This window comes from Scleropages formosus, chromosome 8 (assembly GCF_900964775.1).
Source record: "Scleropages formosus chromosome 8, fSclFor1.1, whole genome shotgun sequence".
NCBI classification, from domain to species: domain Eukaryota; kingdom Metazoa; phylum Chordata; class Actinopteri; order Osteoglossiformes; family Osteoglossidae; genus Scleropages; species Scleropages formosus.
In genome coordinates this window covers 7,897,369-7,919,737 of record NC_041813.1, presented here as the reverse complement: position 1 = coordinate 7,919,737, position 22,369 = coordinate 7,897,369, and the positions used below count along the sequence as shown (strand labels likewise).

The following is a 22,369-nucleotide window of genomic DNA, read 5'->3' as shown; positions in this document are numbered from 1 at the left end:
CCGAGAAAAAGAAAACTTGGTTACCCTGGGCAAACAGGCTTCTTCACATTGTTGCTAAGCTCTTCTCAAAGAGGGAACACAGTGCAGGGAACAGAGAAGATCAGTTTCTCGACATTTACAAGGGGAAATAGCCCAATCAAACACCCCAATACAAAAGGATTGTTATAAAGGAGCTGAAGTGGGTATGAGTCTTCTCAGTGCCAAAGTCCATGTGTTACCTTGATAGATAACTGTGTTGAAGTTGAGTACAATGAGGAAAATGGTGGAGAGTACAGCAGTAGCGAGTAAAGGGGCAATTTACAGTGGTCCTACTAGTACTGTATCGGAATGAGGAGATTGATAAAAGAAAGACTCTCATCTTTTAAGAATCTGAGATCATTTGTTGTTTTTTTTTCTCTGGACTACAGTAGTCACTGCAGCCCCGGAGCAGGTAGGTTACATCACTTGTGCGCCAAAGAGCAGCACGTAGCGAAGCTTCTGCATGTGACAGCGGTCGTTCAGAACTTGCAGAGCTCACCACAAAGTTTTCATTTGCATGCAATGGTAGTGTCATCTCTGCATGACTCGATTCTCTCTCAGCTCTAACTGAACAGCAGCCTGTGAGGAACAAAGTGTAGCCTTCTCCCATACATACTAAGTTCATCAAGAGTTCCGACACCATGCTTCATTGCCTCACATCAATGTTCCTCTTTGAAAACCATAGTTTTCAGATTCTCTACCAAAAGCCCCAGCTCCTCTGGTACATTACAGTGGAAATTCACCTCAAATTGAAAGCAAGCTCAGCTGTCACTTTTTTCAGTTTCCCAAGAAGTTGGATGAATTTAATTCAGATTTAACATTAACAGGTGGAAGATGGAAAAAACAGTAGAAAAAACTTTTGATTTGCAAAAGGAGGAAATCTTTTGTTTTTTTGTCATGTCCTTTACAGAAAGAAAGTTAAACACTGTATTAACATTATTTTAGCAACAGTATGTGTTTTCCATGACATCATTTCCTGCAAAACAGGTCATCTGCTCGCTTTAGACACTCGAGGGGATTGTCCAACAATTGATACGCATGTAGAAAAATCTGTTGTTTGTGTCAAAGGAGGCCGCTGAGATACTGCAATCACTTCAGTAACTGACCTGTAGAAAGTACATCATTCTCCCCCACAGTCCTGTACATATTCACTGTTGTTTGTACCATCTGATGAGTTGTTGAGTCAGAGCTGTAATGAGCTAGAGCCTTAAGCTAAAAGCCTTTCTGCTGAGATTTCTCCAAGGGATTTCCAGAGATAAGTATTAAAAGTTTGGTCTCAACAGTGAAAGCAATGCACAGAGCTGGAAATCTCCCAAGGTGTACAGGGAGCATATGTTGATTCCTAGTCTCTGTACCAACAGAGAGCAATGTATATGTCAACAGAAAGAGTCGAGCCATCAATGGTCCATGAATCCTAAATTAAAGAGGGTGAGGGCCAAGGAGGAATGAGGCAAACTGGTGAAAGAGTCACACACTTTAAACACCCCAAGGCTTTCAAAAGAAAGGCTTTCTGCCTACATGTTCCTCACTCATAAGTGCCCAAGCAGGAAAAGTTGCCCTCTTTATGCCTTGCTTAAAGCCCAGCTGGCACCATTGGTTGCCTCACTAGTTCATTGGATTTGAGCCTTGATCCTGGTAGACCCTTACCTATACTTGTTTGCGGTCCAGCAGAGCTCTTAATTAATTGTGCTAAATTGAGTTTTTAATTGAATTAATTACACATTTCAGGCAATGTTAAACCGAAAACATTAGCTAAGGACTCGGTAACCTTTTTAATGGTGTTTAAACAAACATTATATGACGAATACCTGTAACAGAGCAAAGATAAGTATTACTTTGCTGCTTTAAATAAAGTTATTTACATATGATTGTGTTCCCTTAAAAGGATATTCATTCCAAATGAGCTATTACAGTGTTTACTAACTTGATTGTCTTGATTTACAGCAATTACTGTAACTAAGTTAATATTTAATGTAATTAGCTTTATAGCATATGTATTCAGTTTTAATTAAATTTCAGCAATGATCAAATAGATCAAGCTTATTTCATTGGTTCACACTCACGTATAGGTGTTCTTTGGCAACACAAGTTCAGGTGTGCACAACTGAAAAAGTACTTTGAGAACTAAGTATACTAGTTGAGTGTGATTTGATTTCATTTAACTTGTTCAATCAATAGTTAAATCACAGCAAATTAAGAGCTTAACTAGAATAAAAACATACCCTGTACTCTGCCAGGACCAGGGGTTGAAAACCAGTGCATTAGTTCAGCTCTTTTTTTCTCTGTTTCATTTAAGTAAACAGTCACTGGCTTGATGGCCACACTATGGCAGTGCAACTAGCATGTGCGCATTGCATGGGCATCTGGGGGGTGGGGGTTGGGGGTTGGGGGTTGCTGCTACACCCGCCATTGCTTTGGTCATAAACTGATGATCCACACCTAGGCAGGTCCAGGCTCGCTCTGGCTTGGACTGGTTCAGCCTAGCCTTGCAATGACTTCTCCCACTTTGAATCCAACCTCTCTGTTTGTCTTGTCTTTGTCATTCAGGAGCTCATTATTCTTGGTGCTAATAATAGGTCAGGGGTTGAGCCTGGCCAGCCACAGCTTTCCCCTGGCGTCTCGACCATACGGATGGAGCCCATCTATCCAGGTGTCAAAACACCGCTCCCACCCGTATCCCATCTCTTACATTGGTTGCGTTGCTTCACTCACTGAGTGTATTTCCCTCTGTCTGTCCTAATGACTGTTCTTGTAGATGAGACCACACTGTGGGCCTGGTGTTTTAAACTATATACATAATGCTGTGTGGAGATTTCTTTTTGGCCATGAAAAAACTGACCGCTGAATACTAAAGTGAGTTGTGATTGTTTCACTACTTAGTACTGAGTACTGCTGTGGACAGATTCAATCAAGAAGGAACTCTGTTAAGTACTTTTTGGCTTTGTATGCCCCAGCCAAGGCAAACAGCTTCTAATTGCACATTTCAACTGTACATTTTAATTTGTGTTTAGAAGATGAATTTGTCTGATTGAATTCCAGCTTTTGTACATTCTCAAAGCACCAATTACTGTGGGTTTCACCTCAGAGCGTTTTATGGGACACTAAATCTGTTTTTATCTACAAACAGCCTGATCCACCCAGTGTCCAACTGTGACTTGAATTTTTTTCACTGAGGGATTTGCTTTATTTTTTTGTTGTTGGACTGGTCAATGGGGAGAGTGGTTATTATGCTACCATCAGGCCTATGCTGTGTGAGGCATATGACAATTGTGCTTGATGGTGGAAGACAGTAGGAGAACAAAAAAGGTGTGCTGGACAACTTTCATATGTTGTGGCTGTATGTGATGAAAAATTGATTGTTAGTTGCTTGAAAAGAAATATCACATCAGGTTCACCACTGGTGACTCATACATATGCATTTGGTGTGAAGTACACTTTGTTTGGCTCTTTTCTAGTGATGATTGTTTGGGTAACGCAGTGCAGCTTGTTGTTTAAATGCTGTTGAGGAGGATGAAATAGCTTGCAGATGTAAACGGACTTTTCTGAATTTTGCTTTACAGAATTGTAATTCCAGGTTCTTCATTCCTGAACATTTACATTTATTCATTTAGCAGATGTTTTCTCCAAAATACTGTACATCAACAGACGAAGAGAACTGGGTGGAGACGTGATTCTTGAGTACAGCCAGTTTGTCACAGTCCACCACCATTATTAAACAAGTTATTAAAAATTATTAAACATAGCACATTTACCATGCACTTATGAGATTAGGGGAGAAGTGAGTCAGAAAGAGATGAATTTTGAGACCCTTCTTAAATCTAGAGAGCAAATCAGCAGTTCTGTGTGAGTCGGAGAAGTCCTTCCACCACATTCAGCCAGAAAACCAAGCCGGCAGAGGTGGAAGAGTGTACCAGTCTGGGTGGGGTGTTGCGAAGTCTCGTAGATATCGGGAAGTAGATTCATTGATGGTTTTGTATACCATAACCAGAGTCTGGAATTTGATCCAGGCAGCTATAGAGAGCCAATTAACAGAGACAAGGACGGGGGATACATTGGAGCATTTCAACAGGTCAAACACAAGTAGAGCATTCTGTATCAGCTGGAGAGATTGAACGGCAGAGACCAGAAGGCCAGGCAGGAGAGAGTTATAGTAATCAATTCAGGATATCTCCATGGTTTGGACCAGGAGTTGCGTATAGTTTGTTGTGAGATGAGAGTGGTTGCTCCGTATGTTATGCATGATGTGTACAGTATCTGCAGGACCAGGTTGTGGCTTCGATATGTTGAGAGAAAGACAGACTTTAGTCAATTATTACTCCCAGACTCTTTGCCGGTGAGATAGGCAGAATGAGGGATTTGTCCAGTTTGATAGAGAGTTCTTGACAGAAAGATGAACCAACTGGGAGGTGAAGGTTGAGTTGTAGCTGGTAATTAGACATCCAGACAGAGATGTCCAAGAGGCAGGCCGCAATGTGTGAGAAAGTATATGAATCTTCGGGCAGGGAAAGGTAAGGAAGAACTCGGTATCATCGGCACAGCAGTGGTAGGAGAATCTGAGGTGATGACAGTCCCGAGGGAAAAGGTGTAGATTGAAAACAGTAGAGGGCCCAATACCGAGGTCTGTGGGATGCCAGTTGAGAGAAGCAGAGGGGATGATCAGGAGCCCTGCCAGACCATTTGGTAGGATCTACCTGATAAGTATGTCTCAGACCATTTCAGTACAGTTCCTTTGATTTCAAGATGTCCAAGAGAGGAGAATCCAATGGTTCACTGTGTCACAGCTGCAGATAGGTTAAGGAGGATGAGGACCAAAGAGAGGGAGGCCGCTCTAGTCAATCGAAAAGCATCTGATACTGCAGGGAGAGTTGTTATGTTGGAATATCCAATTCTGAATCCAGAGTACACACGTTGAAGATCTAAAAATGTGGTATAAGGATGCATTGCTGAGCTTAACGCTGAACTGACTTTCTGATCTCTCTCTCCCCCTTGATGAATGAACAGAGGTGGTGGAGAAAACATCGCCCCCTGCCCCAGTGGCCATCTTGCCCTCCAGCGCGAGCCAGGGCATTGCCCCAACCCAGTTGGCAGGTAAGGGCTCTTGACAAGCAGTGCTCAGCCATTTTAATGACCACTTCCGCTAGATTTGACATTGTCAGGTGCCAGGCATTTTTTCTCTTTCATCTGTATTTCCAAAGCAACTGCATCATTTCTCTGAAGCAGGAATCATGTGAGCAGGTAAAATTACTTGATCAAGGGGAAACTACCACTGGCTGTCATGGATGAATAGATGTTCAATTCCTCATCAAAAAAAAAAAAATAAATAAAATCAGCTGCTAAAATAGAAAGCATGTCCGGACTAGTTGCTCCAGAATAGAAACTGTTATATTTCTGACTCCTCTGTCAAGGATAGGATTATTTTTGAGCAAGGTACTTACCCTGAATTGCTCCAGTAAAATTACCCAGTTGTATAAATGGGTAAATAATTGTAAGTAACTTAACATTGTAAGTCTCTTTGGAGAAAAGCATCAACTAAATGGATAAATGTAAATGTAATTTGTATTTAATGCATGTGAATTCTTTACAGGTCAGTGTAAAAATAGATGGATTATAGTAATTTGCTTTCACTGGGAGCCTGACATTTACCCTTGCATACCCCCAAGCTCTAAATTTTTCCTTGGAGTTCACTCTTGCTGACACTCCTGTTGACACTATTTTGGGCTCTTCTATGGTTAGGCTGTTCACAGAGAAGTAATGAAATTGTTGATATATTGTCATATATTGCATAAACGTCAAAACAATGTAAATTCAGGACAACCTTAACAATTTCACCATCATCTCTGCCACAGAAATATTCTCTGTTTGCAATGGGGTTAGCTTTAGGGAGTCTGTGGAAAATGGCACAGCCTCAGCACATTGTTTCTGTCATGGGGCTGGGGATGCCAAATCACTAACTGGGGGAGGGGTGGTTAAACAACTGTGTTCTGTGATGGACACCTGTTTTTATGTGAGTGTTGTGGACATGGGTGCCAAAATTGGAGGTTGGAGAGGAGAGAGGTAGAAAAGGGTCCAGGCTACCAAGGCAAAAAATCAACCAGTCAAAAGACAGTGGGTATACACTGATCAGACAAAACATTCAAACCACTGAATAACAAGTGAAGTGAAGTGAATAACATTGATTATCTCCTTACAATGACACTTGTCAAGGGGTGGGATATATTAGGCACCAAGTGAACAGTCAGTTCGTGAATTTCATTTGTTGGAAGCAGGAAAGATAGGCAAGCGCAAGGATCTAAGCGACTTTGATGAGGGCCAAATTGTGATGGCTAAGCGACTGGGTCACTGAAGCTTCTCCAAAACGGCAGGTTTTGTGGGATGTTCCTGGTATGCAGTGGTTAGTACCTACAAAAGGTGGTCCAAGGAAGGACAACCGGTTAACCGGCGACAGGGTCATGTGCACTCAAGTCTCATTGATGCACGTGGGGAGCGAAGGCTAGCCCGTCTGGTCCAGTCCCACAGAAGAGCTACTGTAGCACAAATTGCTGAAAACCTTTATGCTGGCCATGACAGAAAGGTGTCAGAACACACAGTGCATCGCAGCTTGCTGCGTAGCAACAGACCGGTCAGAGTGCCCATGCTGACCCCTGTCCACCGCTGAAAGCTAATACAATGGGCATGTGAGCATAAGAACTGGACATGGAGCAATGGAAGAAGGTGGCCTTGTCTGATGAATCATGTTTTCTTTTAGATCATGTGCATGGCTGGGTGCGTGTGCGTCGTTTACCTGGGGAAGAGTTGGCAGGAGGATGCACTATGGGAAAAAGACAAGCTGGCGGAGGCAGTGTGATGCTCTGGGCAATGTTCTGCTGGGAAACCTTGGGTCCTGGTATTCATGTGGCTGTTACTTTGACACCTACCTAGATTGTTATAGACCATGTACACCCCTTCGTGGCAACGGTATTCTCTGGTGGCAGTGGCCCTGCCACACCGCAAAAATTGTTCAGGAATGGTTTGAGGAACATGATAAAAACTTCAAGGTGTTGACTTGGCCTCCAAATTACCTAGATCTCAATCCAGTCGAGCATCTGTGGGATGTGCTAGAAAAACAAGTCTGATCCATGGAGGCCCTGCCTTGCAACTTACAGGGCTTAAAGGATCTGCTGCTAACGTCTTGCTGCCAGATATCACAGGACACCTTCAGAGGTCTTGTGGAGTCCATGCCTCGGCGGATCAGAGCTGTTTTGGTGCCATGAGGGGGACCTACTCAATATTAAGCAGGTGGTTTTAATGTTGTGGCTGATCGGTGTTTGTTTTTAGTCCACTAGAAGGAAATCCGAAAAGCCAGACCTCCCTCACTGTGTGTTTGACTTTGCGTACAAGGAAGATGACACCGCTTTAAGTACGCACAGAAATGTTATGAGGATTCTTGATTGTTCATTAACGATGGTCTGTAAGCCGAGATACATAATTGTCTCTACTGTGTTTTATGTAATTATGGACCATAATTAGAAATTAATTCGTGCTCTGCATCAGTGTAGAACATCGATTCAGAATGTATAGTAGGCAGACTCATTCATTGTGAAACATCTCATTTGAAAACGGCACCAGTTAAATTTATTTTGCTGTTGAAATGAGTCATTTATAAGCAGAGATACTGAAATATTTTGGGTCGGCCAGCCATTCTACTGCATGTCCCTCATGGTGCTTGAACCAGAAGTCTTCTGGTCACATTTTTTGCTAAACTGCTGTGGCTCCCTGCTTTGGTGTCCTGAAGCATGAACCGCTGCTATAATTCATCCATCCATCCATCGTCAATAACCGCTTGTCCCGGGCGGGGTTGCAGCGAACCGGAGCCTTCCCAGCAACGTTGGGGGCAAGGCTGAAGGGGTGGGGGGGTACACCCTGGATGAGATGCCAGTCCATCGCAAGGCACCAAGCAGGACTCGAACCCCAGACCCCCCAAACAGCGAGGTGTTACACAAACCCACTGCGCCACCATGCTTCTATAATTGACACTGGCTATCCTACATGGTGTGTGTTTTTATTAGCATTTCTGAATTTTTTTTTTTTTATTATTACGTATAGAAGACTTCTTACAAAATTAACAGTACTTCACTGTAACACAATGCAGGTCTGAAAAGCTTATGTTTAACTCCTAAAGTGCTAACACTTAGTTTCATTTCATCACTTGAAAACCAGGATTTCCTCACTCACCGAGACCAATGTATCACACGTAATTTTAATACTGTTATAGAAAAACAAACCACTGTCCAAGTACTGAAAGTTGTTCCCTGTTGAAGGACTTTTTTGAGCAGCTGATGACAGTTGTGCAGTTCTGTGCCTTTTGGACAGCACCCATAATGCATAAGAAAAAGGAACAGGAGCCGCATTGTTTGCTTGTGACAGAACTCATTTGATCAGCATTGGTTAGGACACTGTACAGCGGTGATTCTCTACCTGGATCTGTAAGTCAGTTGAGCAAGACACAGGGCTTCCATATGTGCAAGACATCAGGTTGAAAGTCACCTGGGTCAGGTTCAAGCCTTGCGTGGGGTTTCCAGATCAGCCTGCTACAAGGGTACAGATCACCAGAACTCTTGATTGCTCACTTGGATGACATTTGTGAACAGTTTGGAATACAATCTTTCCCTTTTTCACATTCTGTCTCACCCTGTCTCCACAGAGGTAAATGAGTGCCATGTGAGCCCTGATATCTGTGGACCAGGCATCTGCTACAACACAGCAGAGGGTTACACCTGCATATGCCACAGTGGCTACCAGCTGGATGAAGAGAGGATCACATGTAGAGGTACAAACCTTTTCTTTGATCCTGGCTTGGAGCTTAGGGCGGCCAAGTCATATGGTCCTTATTCATCTTGGCTATGAGTGGACTTGTTTCTTCAGTGGTGACCATGTAGGAGTCGTCTGGTCTGGTCTTGTTCTAATGTGTAACCATAGAATAGGCTTTCAGTTTCCAAGTCTGAAGTTGACAGTCAAGCTTTGCTCTTCAGACTCTGATGTCTCGTTCCTGAGGCCTTCATTTTTTACATGGAATGATCACCTCACTTTATGGTTCTTCAGTCATGTCTTCTGATCTGACATGGCTAGCAATTCTGTGCTGTCCAGGATGAAGTGGGGGAAGTGAGGCAAGCAGACCCACCTCTAATGAGGAAGTGGTTGGCTGCCTGACCAAGGGAAAAGTCAGGTTTCTTCACGCGGCTATTTCTGCATCGAGATGTCGCGGGCAGCATGTTTTACCAGAATGAGACACATTTGGGATTGCCATTAGGCTTTTTTTCAGTGTTGCTCTGCAATTTCCTCACTGGTTGAGCATGACTTTGAAGCCATGTCCCAGGAGAAGAGGCTGTTTCTGGAAAAAGCCACAATGCAGAACATTAACAGGCATCCAAATAATCATCTTTCCCCAACCACGATATAAATTTTTGCAAAAGCTATGATTAGGTGGTTTTTGCCATTTCTCCGCAAGCAGAAAGTGGGGTTCCTAGGCCAGAGTGATTGCTGATGAGCCCCTCCAGTGTGCTGCAGTTTGCATACGGCTCAGAAAGAGATGGATTTGCTGCTTTCTGGAGCGCAGCTAGAAAATCTGTTTCATTCATTAGGCCAGGAGATGATGCAAGAAGGGACATTACACTGATATTGCAATGATACAGAGTGGCTGGGTGGTTTAAATAGGTTAAATGCCAGATGAAATGGTAGGCTGGTTACTCAGGTAGATAATTCTTTGACTTAGGTCCTGCAGTGCCAGGCTTTGGTCCAACACTGGATGGAGTTGCACAAAGTTGCATCGTTTAGGGGCATTCAACATTACTGGTGGTAACTTTAAAAAGTCCTGTAGTTTATATAAGTACAGAGATTTCACTGGACTAATTAAGTGTATGGAGGGGAGAAGGAACTAATTTTCTGTGCCGGATCTATGCAAATGTCGAAACAATGGCAAAAAATAAACAGGTACTAATATAAACAGACACATCAATTCCAAAACGAGCCTTATGCGAAGCCTTTAATGGTGTAGGCTGTCGACTTGTCCAAAAACAGCGACTCTCTTGACGTCATCACCGCCCTCCCCGCACCAGCGGCTGACTACCAAATCCGTTCACCTGCTGAGGGTGATTCAGACTGATGAGTCTTCCAGTAAGGCTGTTGTCTCTCCAGGGAGTATTTCCCCTGCCCTCCTTCACTGTTCAATCTGAGATTTTAGTTATGCTGTAAGCTAGACACAAAACTAAAATATAGTAATGAAAAATGTGTTGCCTTTTAAAGAACATGTTCTGTTATGTAAAAGTACTCACTAAGCTGTTCAACCCGTCAGTCATTCGGTCTCTGGCCCTCGGTGCTGTCCTGGGGTTCAGGCTTGAATAAGCCTATTTGCTGGAAACTCACATGGGCTGTACTGCTGAATCACTGTCCAGTCATTTTCCTGTTCTGCTCTGGCTTCCAGATGCATTTTTAATGAGCAGGAATTGTATCCCTGGGTTTAACTTCTCCTGTAATTAGCGTCCCTTAAATGTGAAAGCCTGCCACGCATTTTGAGGAACAGAATTAGTTTTGTCTGCTTGCAGATTACCAAATTATGTTTTTCTTTCCTAAACTGCTCCAGCTCAAATAACTACAGCCTTCACCCAATTTGTGATGTGTGAGGTACAGACACAAGGTGCTGCTTTGTGCCTCCAGGCACATGCTTCACATTAATTTGTCAATTAATAGCCCAAAGAACTTGGTGTACAAACTGAACACAAGCGTGCTGATGCTGTGTTCTTTACAACAGGCCCCAAGAAATGCTTATGAGGGAAAAGATTAACGTCCTACTAGACATAGCATTTAAGGCCAGCTCTGGCCAATAGGCTGTTGGTCAGCAGGCTTTGTAATAAACCTCCCGAAGATTAATACTCTCAATTAGTCTCTTAGGTGTGATGTCATGATTTTTTTTTCATTTCAGATGATGCCTTTCTCCATTGCATCGTACATTATGATGTTTGGACACATGACTTAAAATTATTTCACAATTTATTTAGCAAAATTACAACGCAAAGGTTTTAAACACTGCACCGTGTGATGTCTCCCAAATATTCAACTGGGCATAGGGGATGGAGAGCATGGGGGTCGTAAAGGCTGAATAGCCCTGAACATTCTCTCTTGTGTCTGGCAGATGTGAACGAGTGTCAGGACCCTGACGTCTGTGGCCAGGATGGTGTCTGCATCAACACAGCAGGTTCTTTCACCTGCCGCCACTGTCAGAGTGGCTACAGGATGAGTGAGACAGGCAACTGCGAAGGTACAGAGACTTAAATGTCTTGATATGTGCAGAAACTAAATGCATGGAGGTTGTGAGGCTGGAGACTTTAGAGTTTGTTCGAAGTATATTATGGCGTATAATATTAGGAGTATAGAAGATGGTTGAACATGCTTTGGTTTATAGAAACAACTGACACCTTAGGAACTGCATGAGGGATGGATTGTATCATAACAACTGTTATACTTTTATGTAATATTTACGTTTTTTATTTAGCAGATGCTTTTCTCCAAAGCGTCTTCCAATGAGCTCTATGTAGTGTTATGAGCCTACACACCTCCAAGGTGACTTACACTGCTAGATACACTACTTACAATGGGTGGTTGGTTGGTCCATCCATACATCAGTGGAACACACTCTCTCTGTCACTCATACCATAAACAAAGATGCTTTGTCATGGTTATGTCCTCATTTTTTTGGATCTAGAGAAAAGTTCACAAGTGAGAACAAGATCTCATTTCAAGCAACAGGGATTAATAACTTTGTTAAATGGACCTTTGCTGGAGCTGTACTTTGTCATCCTTATTTTTCCTACCAGGACTGTTCTCATTTTTCATTTAGATATTAACGAATGCCTGGACCCTGGCGCCTGTCCTGCTGGGCTGTGCACCAACACGTGGGGGTCTTACGTGTGTGACCCCTGTCCTGAAGGCTTTGAGGTTCACAATGGCAAGTGCTTTGGTATGTGAACAAGCACAGTTACTTCCTCCTAAAACCTGACTTGTCTGATTTTACAAAACTAATCGCTATTTGCACAAAAGGAAAATCCAGTTAAATAGGTGTTTTTCTGCAAGTTGAAAAAAATTAGAAACAATACAGGACACTAAATTGATGTTTTTTCCATATATATTGGGATAAGCAGAAGCGGAAGGCAATGTGTATTCCTTTTCCTGGTATATTGAGAAAAGATGAATGTAAAAAAGATTACATAGGCATGACTTCCTTGGAACAGAGCTATAGACATGGACTCACTGATGCATGAAACTGTCCCGTCAGCTCCAGAAGGCCTGGAACATGGCAGTGTCCTTTGAAATGACACAGACAGACACACACTCTTTCTAGTCCACACTCTGATTCGATGGACTGCCTTTCAATGTTTAAACACCTGATGGGCTGTGGATATATTTGTGTGTTCTGCATGTCTTTATTTGTAAATGTTTCTGTGTTCCTCTGCTCTCAGTGAAAACCTTTTATAAAAAAACAAAGAGAGTGAGGGTGAATTTGTGTTACTTTTACATTTAAGTTTGACTTGAAATTCTGCATTTTGTACTGAACAGAGAGAAATTCTCTGGAATTCCCTGGACATGTTTCTTGACATGGTATATTTGTCCCCAGCAGATTTGTGTGTAAAGATTTCAACATTGAACTTGGCACATTAAGAAAGGGTTAATCCTGTGTAGAATTCCAATGTGTTTTTTATGTTGAGTGTAAAAGCAGATGAATTTTTAAATTGGTCCAGTGCTGTACTGGAGCTATTGTCCACTGCAGCGAGTGCAAGGACAGAAAGTCTTTGGGTTTCTATTGAGATGAGTGCCCCAGGATGGGCAGGTGATGCAGAATGTTGAACCAGCTCTGTTTTTGATGGCTTCCCTCCACAGGGCCTGACAGAGGGCTGGAAGGTGGTGTGGGGGTTTGTTCATATCTGAAGATCACCCCTTTCTTCTCCAGATGCAAAATCTGTATACAGCTTTGGTTATGCTTGTGTTCAGTTAGGTATCAAGGAGCATGATGTATTTATTAGAATTGCTTTTAACAGTTTGCTCCAAATTTTTGTGCAGTAGTATCACATGTTTTGGATGGACAGAAAAATGAAGACAGTATATCTGTCGTTCTGTGCTCTGTACTGCACGTTTTAAACTTTAACCATTTTCAGTGTGTGGCCCTCAGACCCCTTCCTGAATAGCAGCCCAAATCTCAAGGCTCCATGTCAAAAGTCTTCCAAAATGGCCCTGTTTCAGCCCAGATTGCACCTTCATGCCATTACTCTCATCAGTCCCAATGGTATACACACACACACACACACACACACACACAGACAGCATCTGAAACCGCTTGTCCCAGACGGGGTCGTGGGGAGCCGGAGCCTAATCCGGCAACACAGGGTGTCGGGCTGGAGGGGGAGGGGACACACCCAGGATGGGACGCCAGTCCGTCGCAAGGCACCCCAAGCGGGACTCGAACAACCCCAGACCCACTGGAAAGCAGGACCCGGTCAAACCCACTGTGCCACAGCGGCCCCAGTTCCAATGGTAGCTTGTCAGAAAGAGTCCCTGCTGAAACACTAGCTGATTGCTAACCCCGATAGAGAAGTATAAATCCAGCTTGCAGTCAGTTGATGACAACAAGGTGTTCAGTATTTACGCACAGTCCAAAACAAGCCATGCTGTATTCGGTGAGTATCTATGATCTGGGAAGCTGAAAATAATTAGGCACAGGTCCTCTTAGTGTAGTCCAGATAACCTTCTGTAGCAACGGACAACAGAGCCAACAGTGTTGAGCCAGAAAGTCGTATGTCAAGCTGGAATGACATAGAGCACATCATCTTTAAATTACCTTGTGCTTTGACACGTAGCTCCTACATTTCAGTTAAATATGAATACGTGCACTTTGTGAGCAAAAGTACATCCTCAGTCTCCTGAAACTCAGTGGTTTGTTACGGCTGATAAGCTAACTGTTTTCCTGACCAGATGTCGATGAGTGCCAGGACAGCTCAATATGTGCCAATGGTGACTGCTCCAACCTGGAGGGCAATTTTCTCTGCACCTGCCATGATGGATATCAACTCAGCCCTGATGGCAGAATGTGCACAGGTAAATGACACTTGCCTATGATACTTTTGGGCACCTTCTTTTGCATATTTACAGCTCCTGCTGCAGAGTCATTTACTGCAGGGCTTGTTAATCCAACAGCCAAGCACCAACTGTGCTGTGCCCTTGAACAAGGAAGGGGCGTCAGTTTGTGGGCAGGATTTTAAATAGGGCCGCTCTGTCCTTGGAATCAATGGCTTGCTTGCTCTCATGCATTCAGAATAAAAGCCCTGGTACTCAGCATACTTCCACTTATCCATAAAGGTGGATGAAAGAAAGATATTGCAATAGATTTTAAAAATATTATTTTGTGTGCAGTGAAGTTATTAGAATGCTACATAATTCATAGCCATTACATCAAAGCCTATAAGTTTAACACAACATGATGAATTCTGCAGCATACGAAGTCTCTCCATTGCCAGTCAGGGAGCTGTACTTAAGATGGATACCTTTGCATTTATATAAATCATTCAAAGTTGCGTAGCAGGGTTCTGACCTTTTAAGAACTGCAGACTGCAGCAAGCCACCAGCAGTAGTGGTAAGAAAGACATTAGGTTTCAATACCTGCCAAGGGAATTCTCCCCAAAAAAAGACACCTGGGCAATAATTCAGTGCACAGCACCCACATCAGCATTATGGTCCCTCAGCTGTCATCTAACCCTTGCCCTTTGGGAGCTCCGGTTCTGAAGACAATGATGCAGTATGGAACACAGAGAAGATGATGACTGCAAAAAACAACAAGCGCACACAATTGTGCTTATTTAAGTAGTCCTACAAATTATGTTGGTTAGGTATTTTTTTGTCAGTTAAGGGGTGTGTACTGTCTCCCCCCAGCATGCTCCAGCTGCTTGTAGTCTATGACCAGGTTCCATTGGCCTTTTGTTTTTTTCACCCAGACATTGACGAGTGCCAGGATGAGCGGGTGTGTGCTAGCGGGCACTGCCAGAACACGGATGGGTCGTTCGTATGTAACTGCGAAGCCGGGTTTAAGCTTTCATCTGCTCGTGACCAGTGTGATGGTGAGGAGCTGGATCGGACCTCCGCTGTCCCTCTGTAGGCCTTTAGAAGTGTGTCATGCCTGTTACATCATGTCCTGTTGCTGCTTCCTCTGCACAAATATGGCAGATGTAGTTGATAAGGTTATTATAATGTGAGTTTGACTTCTAGCCTCTCTGTGAGGGTAGCCTCTTGAGAGTGGGTAGACGCGCTAACCTCTGGGTGTAATTGCAGATGTGGACGAGTGCAAGGAGACACCGGAGGTCTGTGGCAGTGGGGGAGTATGCATCAACATCCTGGGCTCCTACCGATGCGTCTGTTCCCCTGGGTTCCACACAGGCAACAACTCCCACTGCGAGGGTGTGGAACCATTCATACACATGTGTACATATACTGTAGTTATGCAGAAACACACCTAGGCAGCCAAGTATTTTTTGAGCACACACAATTCCTGCTGGTTTATCAGCCTTCCTGTCCCTCTAAACCAGATGTGGATGAGTGCCTGGAGGACCCTGAGCTGTGTGGCCCCCATGGCATCTGCCAGAACACACAAGGCTCCTTCTCCTGTGTCTGTGCCCAAGGCTTCATAGCCCATGAAGATTACCATACCTGTGAAGGTAAGCATACCACGTTTGTGTAACAGAACACCTGCAGATTCATGTTCCCACGTGGTGGACTGTGACTGGGTCATTAGCAGTGTTTGTGATGCCTTTGTTGCAGTTGACCAGGTCTTTTTTAAAACCCATGTATTTGTGAAGATTGGGTCCCTAAATGACATAAGAAAGAGCTTTTCAACATGGAAGAGATGTGATTTAGGCAAATTGTTGTCTAAAGATGTGAAGACTTTGCTTACTGTATGTTGTCAGTCTTTCATAGCACACTTAAAAGATTGTGACAAAAACTGTGACAATTCTAAATACATTAACACTGCACATCATTATTGATATCCTTTCTGTAAAATGTGGTGGTTAGACAAACTTACCATGCTATTTTTTCTACTTTAAGCCATTTTAAATTAATAAAATGGCTTGAAGTAGAACTTCTTACTAACAGCTTTTGTTAGTGCCATATACCTTTTTCAACTGTTCCTATCACTGAAGATGTACTTTTCTTTCACATTACCAAGACTGAAGTCAAAATAAGTAAAATATGAAAATGATGGCATACTAACTATGCTTTAGCTCTGTGCTTAGTACCTCAAAGTTAAAACAAAATAGTAATGTGATCAACCATGTCCAAACATTAAAAATTGATTATTCTAAATTAAAATAATGTGCACATGACTAGTTGTCTCACTGGTTCATTAAGGAATAAGCTGTGTTGTGTGTTGGGAAGGATCTGGAGAGTGATATGGAGTAGGGCACAGTAGCTTCTGTGTCACTCTTGGGCAACAGATAGACTTCATTCTGAGAAGATAACAGATTTTAGCATGCACTTTTTTGGGAGAGAAACTTTTTTATCTTTCTAAAAAGAAGTCCATCTGAGAAAGTGTCACATCACTGTCTTCTTCATCCATGTCCCCAGGGATTGTCACACTTCTGACACCTGACACAAGATCCACAGTTAAGCTGCACTGCTGTTAATGGAGACATTCTCCCTCCCCAAGTTCATCGGGACAGGGTGGGGGTGGCAAGTGGTGGTGGGGGGTTGTGAATAGTGGGGGTAGTAGGGATGGGGGGGGTTAATGATTTTTCCATCTGCTGCTCCTGTTTTTCCAACAGACGTGCTGCCAGGCAGCCCTGCCAGGTACCAGGGCTTCTCGAAATGCCTGCTCCTGCCATAAAGAAAACGGCAGGAGGAAGCATTTGGTCTGACTGTCTAGACCGAGAGGAGTTCTGTCTGCACTGCTCTGTGGTTCAATCTCCCAGGGACTAGGGTGAGATGGGGTGCAGAGAGCCCGCCACCACTGCACCATGGCAAACCCAGATGCCCACTTCAGCAAAATTTGCTAGTTTTAGGAGTTGGGAGAGATGTAGGGTACATGATTCTTGGTACTTTGAGCATTGATTCTCAGTTCCTTTCAGTTTGTCTTGAATTCAAGTTGATTTTCATCATGGTCATCTTTTTAATGGCAGTATTATCATTCACCTATAATTCTTGGATTCACTGGTTTCATTTTGGGGGGGGGCGTGGTGGTGGAGTGGGTTGGACCAGGTCCTGCTCTCCAGTGGGTCTGGGGTTCGAGTCCCGCTTGGGGTGCCTTGCGACGGACTGGCATCCTGTCCTGGGTGTGTCCCCTCCAGCCTTACGCCCTGAGTTGCCGGATTAGGCTCCGGCTCCCTGCGACCCTGTATGGGACAAGCGGTTCAGAAAGTGTGTGTGTGTGTGTGTGGGGGGGTTTCATTTTTTCATTCCTTCCATCAGTGGAAACAGCTACCGCTCACTCGGTCACTTGCAGTCATTTACCACTTGTAGTGGTCGAGACTCTATCTCGGCAGCTGGTCAGTGTTTTTGGCTGGAGGAGAACTAGGGACCTTTACATGCAAGATTGGGCTACACTGGACTGGACCATCTGGATAAACTATGGGCTTGATTGCCAAGTGGCCTTTGGCCCCTGACCCACAACTGAGTACCTGAAGGGCAGAAATTCAAAATGGATTTTATCTGTTGACCTTCCCAAATTAGGCATTTTTTTTCAGTTGTACTGCTGAACTAAAAATGTCTGTCACACATCTGTCACTTTGTGTAAACTTACCAGTTAGATTGCCATTTGTAGAGGGATTGGATTGGATCCAACTTTGCTGGTTGTTATGACTTATGAAATATGAATCAGTGTTCTCATCTTCACAAAGCCTTCCCCGTAGTTACATCATTCACTGATTATCAGTTTTCAGGTCAGATCCCATCTGATGGATCAAGGGAACTCAAAGTTCTATTTTCTGGAGTGTAGTAAGGAAGGCAGCAATGTTTGCAAAAGTGCCTCTCTCTGCAGGGAACCCATCCTTCTAGGGACTCTATCCTTTGTAAGTGCTGTTTAATGTAACTGATGAAAGGTTATCTCTTGCTATCTTTTTTCCCAATCAGCTTTGGCATCTCATGAAATAAAGGGGCTTTAGGTTTTTAGGACTAGGGTAAGGTAAGTGCTGTTGAGTTGAATTTGACTCATGGTGACCACTCACATGGTTTTCATTGTAAGGGAAGTGGTTTACCATTGCTTTCTTCCATGTGTACCTTTGGGTTACGTTCTCATTCAGGGAGAGCATGCAAACTGTGCACACCCCGAGTCAGATTTGAACCTTTGCTTAAATGCACAGCTCAGGGACTGTGAGATTCTAGCCTAACTTGCTGTACCACTTATTACAAAACATTAAAAACTTAGTTTCCACCATCAGTTCAGAAAACTTGCTAAAACTTCAGGCAAGAAAAGGTGTGAAATGAATGTTCTGTTTAGCACTTTTAATTTTTTCATGTCATTTTCATTTTTGCCATTCACGTTGCTGCTGGTTTTTGATGATTCTCTGATCTTTTGGCCTCTGCTCAGGCAATTGGCGTCTGTTGCTTCCTCCACTTGGTTCAAAGACGACAGTAATTGTCTATATACTCAAATGAATTTGTTTATAGTTGTCATATTTGCTAAAGTCATCTTGTGTTCCAAAAGAAAATAAGGATCCAAATCTGTTTCCACACTGCAGATTGATGCTAGGCACACTGGGGCAATTAGGGCTGCGTGGAGGAGCTACTGGCGGTACTTTGAGTTTGGATTGGTCACCAAGGAAGAGAAGGGGGAACCAGAGCAGGGAGGCTCCTGATGGGCTGTAGATTTTCAGACTTGCTGGGGAGGAGTCTTCATGGAGGGAGTTATATTGCTGACTAACTGCCCTGTACAGAACTCACGTTCTCCAAACTAACACTGAACTTAAAGTCGGCTGTTGTTAGAGGCATTATTTAGTATTTTCAGTTAGAATTCTTCCATTGTGTTTTATCTCGGGGGGATGCGGTGGCACAGCAGGTTTCTCCCGAGCCTGCTCTTCGGGGGGTCTGGGGCTCAAGTCCTGCTTGGGGTGCCTTCCGATGGACTGGCGTCTTATCCTGGGTGTGTCCCCTCCCCTTCCAGCCTTGCGCCCCGGGACGAGCGGTTTCAGACAATGTGTGTGTGTGTGTGTGTGTGTGTGTGTGTGTGTGTGTGTGTGTTTTATGTCTGAGCTGGGGCATGATATGTTAGAGGCCGTCGCATTCTTGTTATGAATTAATTTACAAACACAAATCAGATGGCAACACAAAGGTGTGGTGGGGTTCCATGGACCTGTTAACTACCCTTGATTCTAATTTTAACACAAAATCCACAGTCCTTTCTTATGTATGTCTACAGGTGCTCAAAAGCTACACCTAACATTCCTATGGTGCTTTAGCTCTGATGTTGCAGACAGTGTGTGCACCTGTCTTTGTGTTGAGCTGTGTATTTTTTGGCTACTTAGTAACAAAAGCCACCCATGGGACTGCACAGGAGCAACCGCTCAATTTTCTCCAAGGAGACGATATGTCGTTCATTTGTCTGGTGTATCCTTGTCCCGAGGTCCGAGTTTGTGACCACCGTGTGACCTGTCCCAAACCCCAACAGGTGTGTGTCTCTTGCAGATGTGGATGAGTGCTCAGAGGGCAATCGGTGCAGAAGCGGCTCCTGCATAAACACCGATGGCTCCTTCCACTGCCGGTGTGATCGGGGCTACCGCCTACAAGCAGACAATGAGACTTGCCTGGGTAAACTCTAATTTCCAGCATGCTGTGCTCTACATATGTCTTGACATGGTTTAACTATGCCTGTTGGAGCCCCCAACAGCTCTGAGAACCATTTTGGATCATCAGTGCTGTATTTAGGTTCAAATAAGTTCCCAGAAGTATGTGGACGTCGATGTTTTTCCACCAGTAACCTTATTTGTTCCTCAACCTATCACTTAAATATTTTGATGTTTTGTCTTGTATCAAGTATCTACAGCTAATAAACTAATAATTGGATTAATGAGGTCAGAAAAAAGGCAGACGACACTAGACCACCTGACGTTTTCACATGTCTTGTATAGTAAATACATTTGAGTCATTGCAGTAACTGAAAATGACCATACAGTATTAATCTAAACTATTTTGCTTGCGATATCCTGCCCCTGAACTTTGCCTGACCATTGTGCGCTCATGCAGATGTGGACGAATGTGAGATGTTTGGGCAGAGTATCTGTGGAGCGTGGCGCTGTGAGAACACAATAGGCTCCTACAGATGCATTGTGGAATGCCCACCTGGACACATTCTGGGGCCGGATGGCATCTGTGTGGGTGAGTTGTCCCAGAGGCCACAGCCCTGGAAAGCACCAACTGGCCTGATGACCTAAAATATACCTACTCTCACTACTGGCGTTGAACCTAACCATTCCCTGCTAATATTGGCTGTAATACCTGCACACACCATAGCTACTCCTTCTGTAAATTGAATCCAGGATTAATTGTATAGTTCTAAAGTAAAATCAAAAGCTCATCAGCCATGTGATGAATCAAAACTGGAGTTGCATGGGAAAATTGGTGTGGGCTCAAATGACACTGACAGGCTGGATTGGGAGGATTGGAAAAATAATGGATTTTGCCCTCTGACACCAGCTGGCTGTCGTTTTTCATGAGCCCTTCTTTGAGAACAATTAAAGCCATTACGGTCTATTGACTGGGAATGAAAATACCCCAGCTTGTGATCATTGCTGCCCTCAGTGAGAGCTGTGCACAAATGTTACTCATGATCCTTTTGGACTCTTGGTCTGGGAGAAGTGAGGGGCCCATCTCAGAATGTTGGCAGCCAGACCCTTGTTGCCACTGCTGACTGTATTCTCTGTAAATCCCGATCCCAAAGCTACAGCTGTTCTGACCTGTGGAGCTGGCTGCTTCTTCTTTGTCAGTTTATTAAAAATTCCATTTTAACTGAAAATTTAAATATGAGGTATCATTGATCTGAATCATAATTTGAACATTGAACTGTGCAGATTATTCTCCTTGTCTGTGTGTCACATAAAGATCAAAGAGTTTGTAAGAAGATTGTTGATATGTTCTCTGCCATGCCAAATTAGAGGTCTCTGAACCATTTCCTGTCAATCAAATTTGCAATCTTCTATGGCAGCAGTGGCGCCATCGTGGAACCCAACCGCAAAAGATTTTCCTTTCTAGCTAGCGGCAGGCAGTTCTCTTACAGATGGTAGCAGAACTTTCATTTAAACACTGAACAATTTTAAATATTCAGCATAGCATTTGCCCTGAGGCTTAGTGTAAGTCAGACAACCGTTAACCCTCAGTGAGAAATTTCTAGTCTACAGCATAGTAAGGCTAAGGACTTTAATGGAACCATAACCACCATAATGTGTGGAAACAAGAAGAAAAAATTTAACCGTTCTGATTCTGTGAACCTGTCCCAATGACATACTTTTTTAAAAACGTATTTTCTCATAAAATAAGATAATGAAGTAATTTTGCGATAATGTCGCAAAGGGTGACTTTAGAGGATTTTCAGTTAGCACACTACGCTACACTGGAGGGTGTTGGGGGGCTGAGCCTCCTGCTGACACCTGTTGCTATCTTGTTCTGCAGATGTGAACGAGTGCGCACTCAACGAAACGGTGTGCGGCCCTCATGGCTTCTGTGAGAACACGGTGGGTTCTTTCCGCTGCCTGTGTCATCAGGGCTTCCAGGAAACCCCAGATGGCCAGGGCTGTGTGGGTGAGTGGAGGACTGCAGTGGCCAAGTGCAACTGGGGTGTGGGATTCGGAGCATGTAATATGTGCCACCTTCAGATAGCTCTAGAATATGGGGGAGCGGGAATGCAACATCTACATACATGTGTATTTACATTTATTCACTTAGCAGATGCTTTTCTCCAAAGCGACTTACAATGGATTCTATGTAGTGTTATCAGCCCACACACCTTATTCACCAAGGTGACTTACACTACTAGATATACTACTTACAGTGGGTCACTCATCCATGCATCAGTGAAACACTCTCTCTCTGTCACTCACACACTATGGGTGAACCTGAGCAGCATGTCTTTGAAGTGTGGGAGGAAACCGGAGCACCCGGAGGAAACCCACCCAGACACGGGGAGAACATGCAGACTCCACACAGACTGAGCAGGGATCGAACCCACGTTCTCTCGCACCACCCTGGCGCTGTAAGGCAGCAGCGCTACTCACTGTGCCATTGTGCTGCCATAGGTTTACTGTCATACATACAAGTACCGTGTACAACGTACTATGAAATTCTTGTCTGAGGGCTT

The 22,369-nt window shown here is 43.8% G+C and overlaps 1 protein-coding gene across 5 annotated transcripts in view; it reads left to right on the top strand.

The window, feature by feature from the left end:
* Nucleotides 1-22,369, top strand: part of ltbp1 (latent transforming growth factor beta binding protein 1) — a 90,642-nt gene that overhangs the window by 54,441 nt on the left and 13,832 nt on the right. For 4 of the 5 annotated variants that reach the window (XM_018725028.2, XM_018725031.2, XM_029254176.1 and 1 more), the window contains 13 exons: nt 408-430; nt 2,566-2,668; nt 5,020-5,106; nt 8,699-8,824; nt 11,183-11,308; nt 11,888-12,007; nt 14,014-14,136; nt 15,030-15,152; nt 15,364-15,489; nt 15,618-15,746; nt 19,705-19,827; nt 20,263-20,394; nt 21,685-21,813. In XM_018725028.2, the coding sequence (XP_018580544.2) occupies nt 408-430; nt 2,566-2,668; nt 5,020-5,106; nt 8,699-8,824; nt 11,183-11,308; nt 11,888-12,007; nt 14,014-14,136; nt 15,030-15,152; nt 15,364-15,489; nt 15,618-15,746; nt 19,705-19,827; nt 20,263-20,394; nt 21,685-21,813 (1,470 nt within the window). The remainder of the gene's footprint in view (nt 1-407; nt 431-2,565; nt 2,669-5,019; nt 5,107-8,698; nt 8,825-11,182; nt 11,309-11,887; nt 12,008-14,013; nt 14,137-15,029; nt 15,153-15,363; nt 15,490-15,617; nt 15,747-19,704; nt 19,828-20,262; nt 20,395-21,684; nt 21,814-22,369) is intronic. The other variant, XM_018725029.2, reaches the window with a different exon arrangement.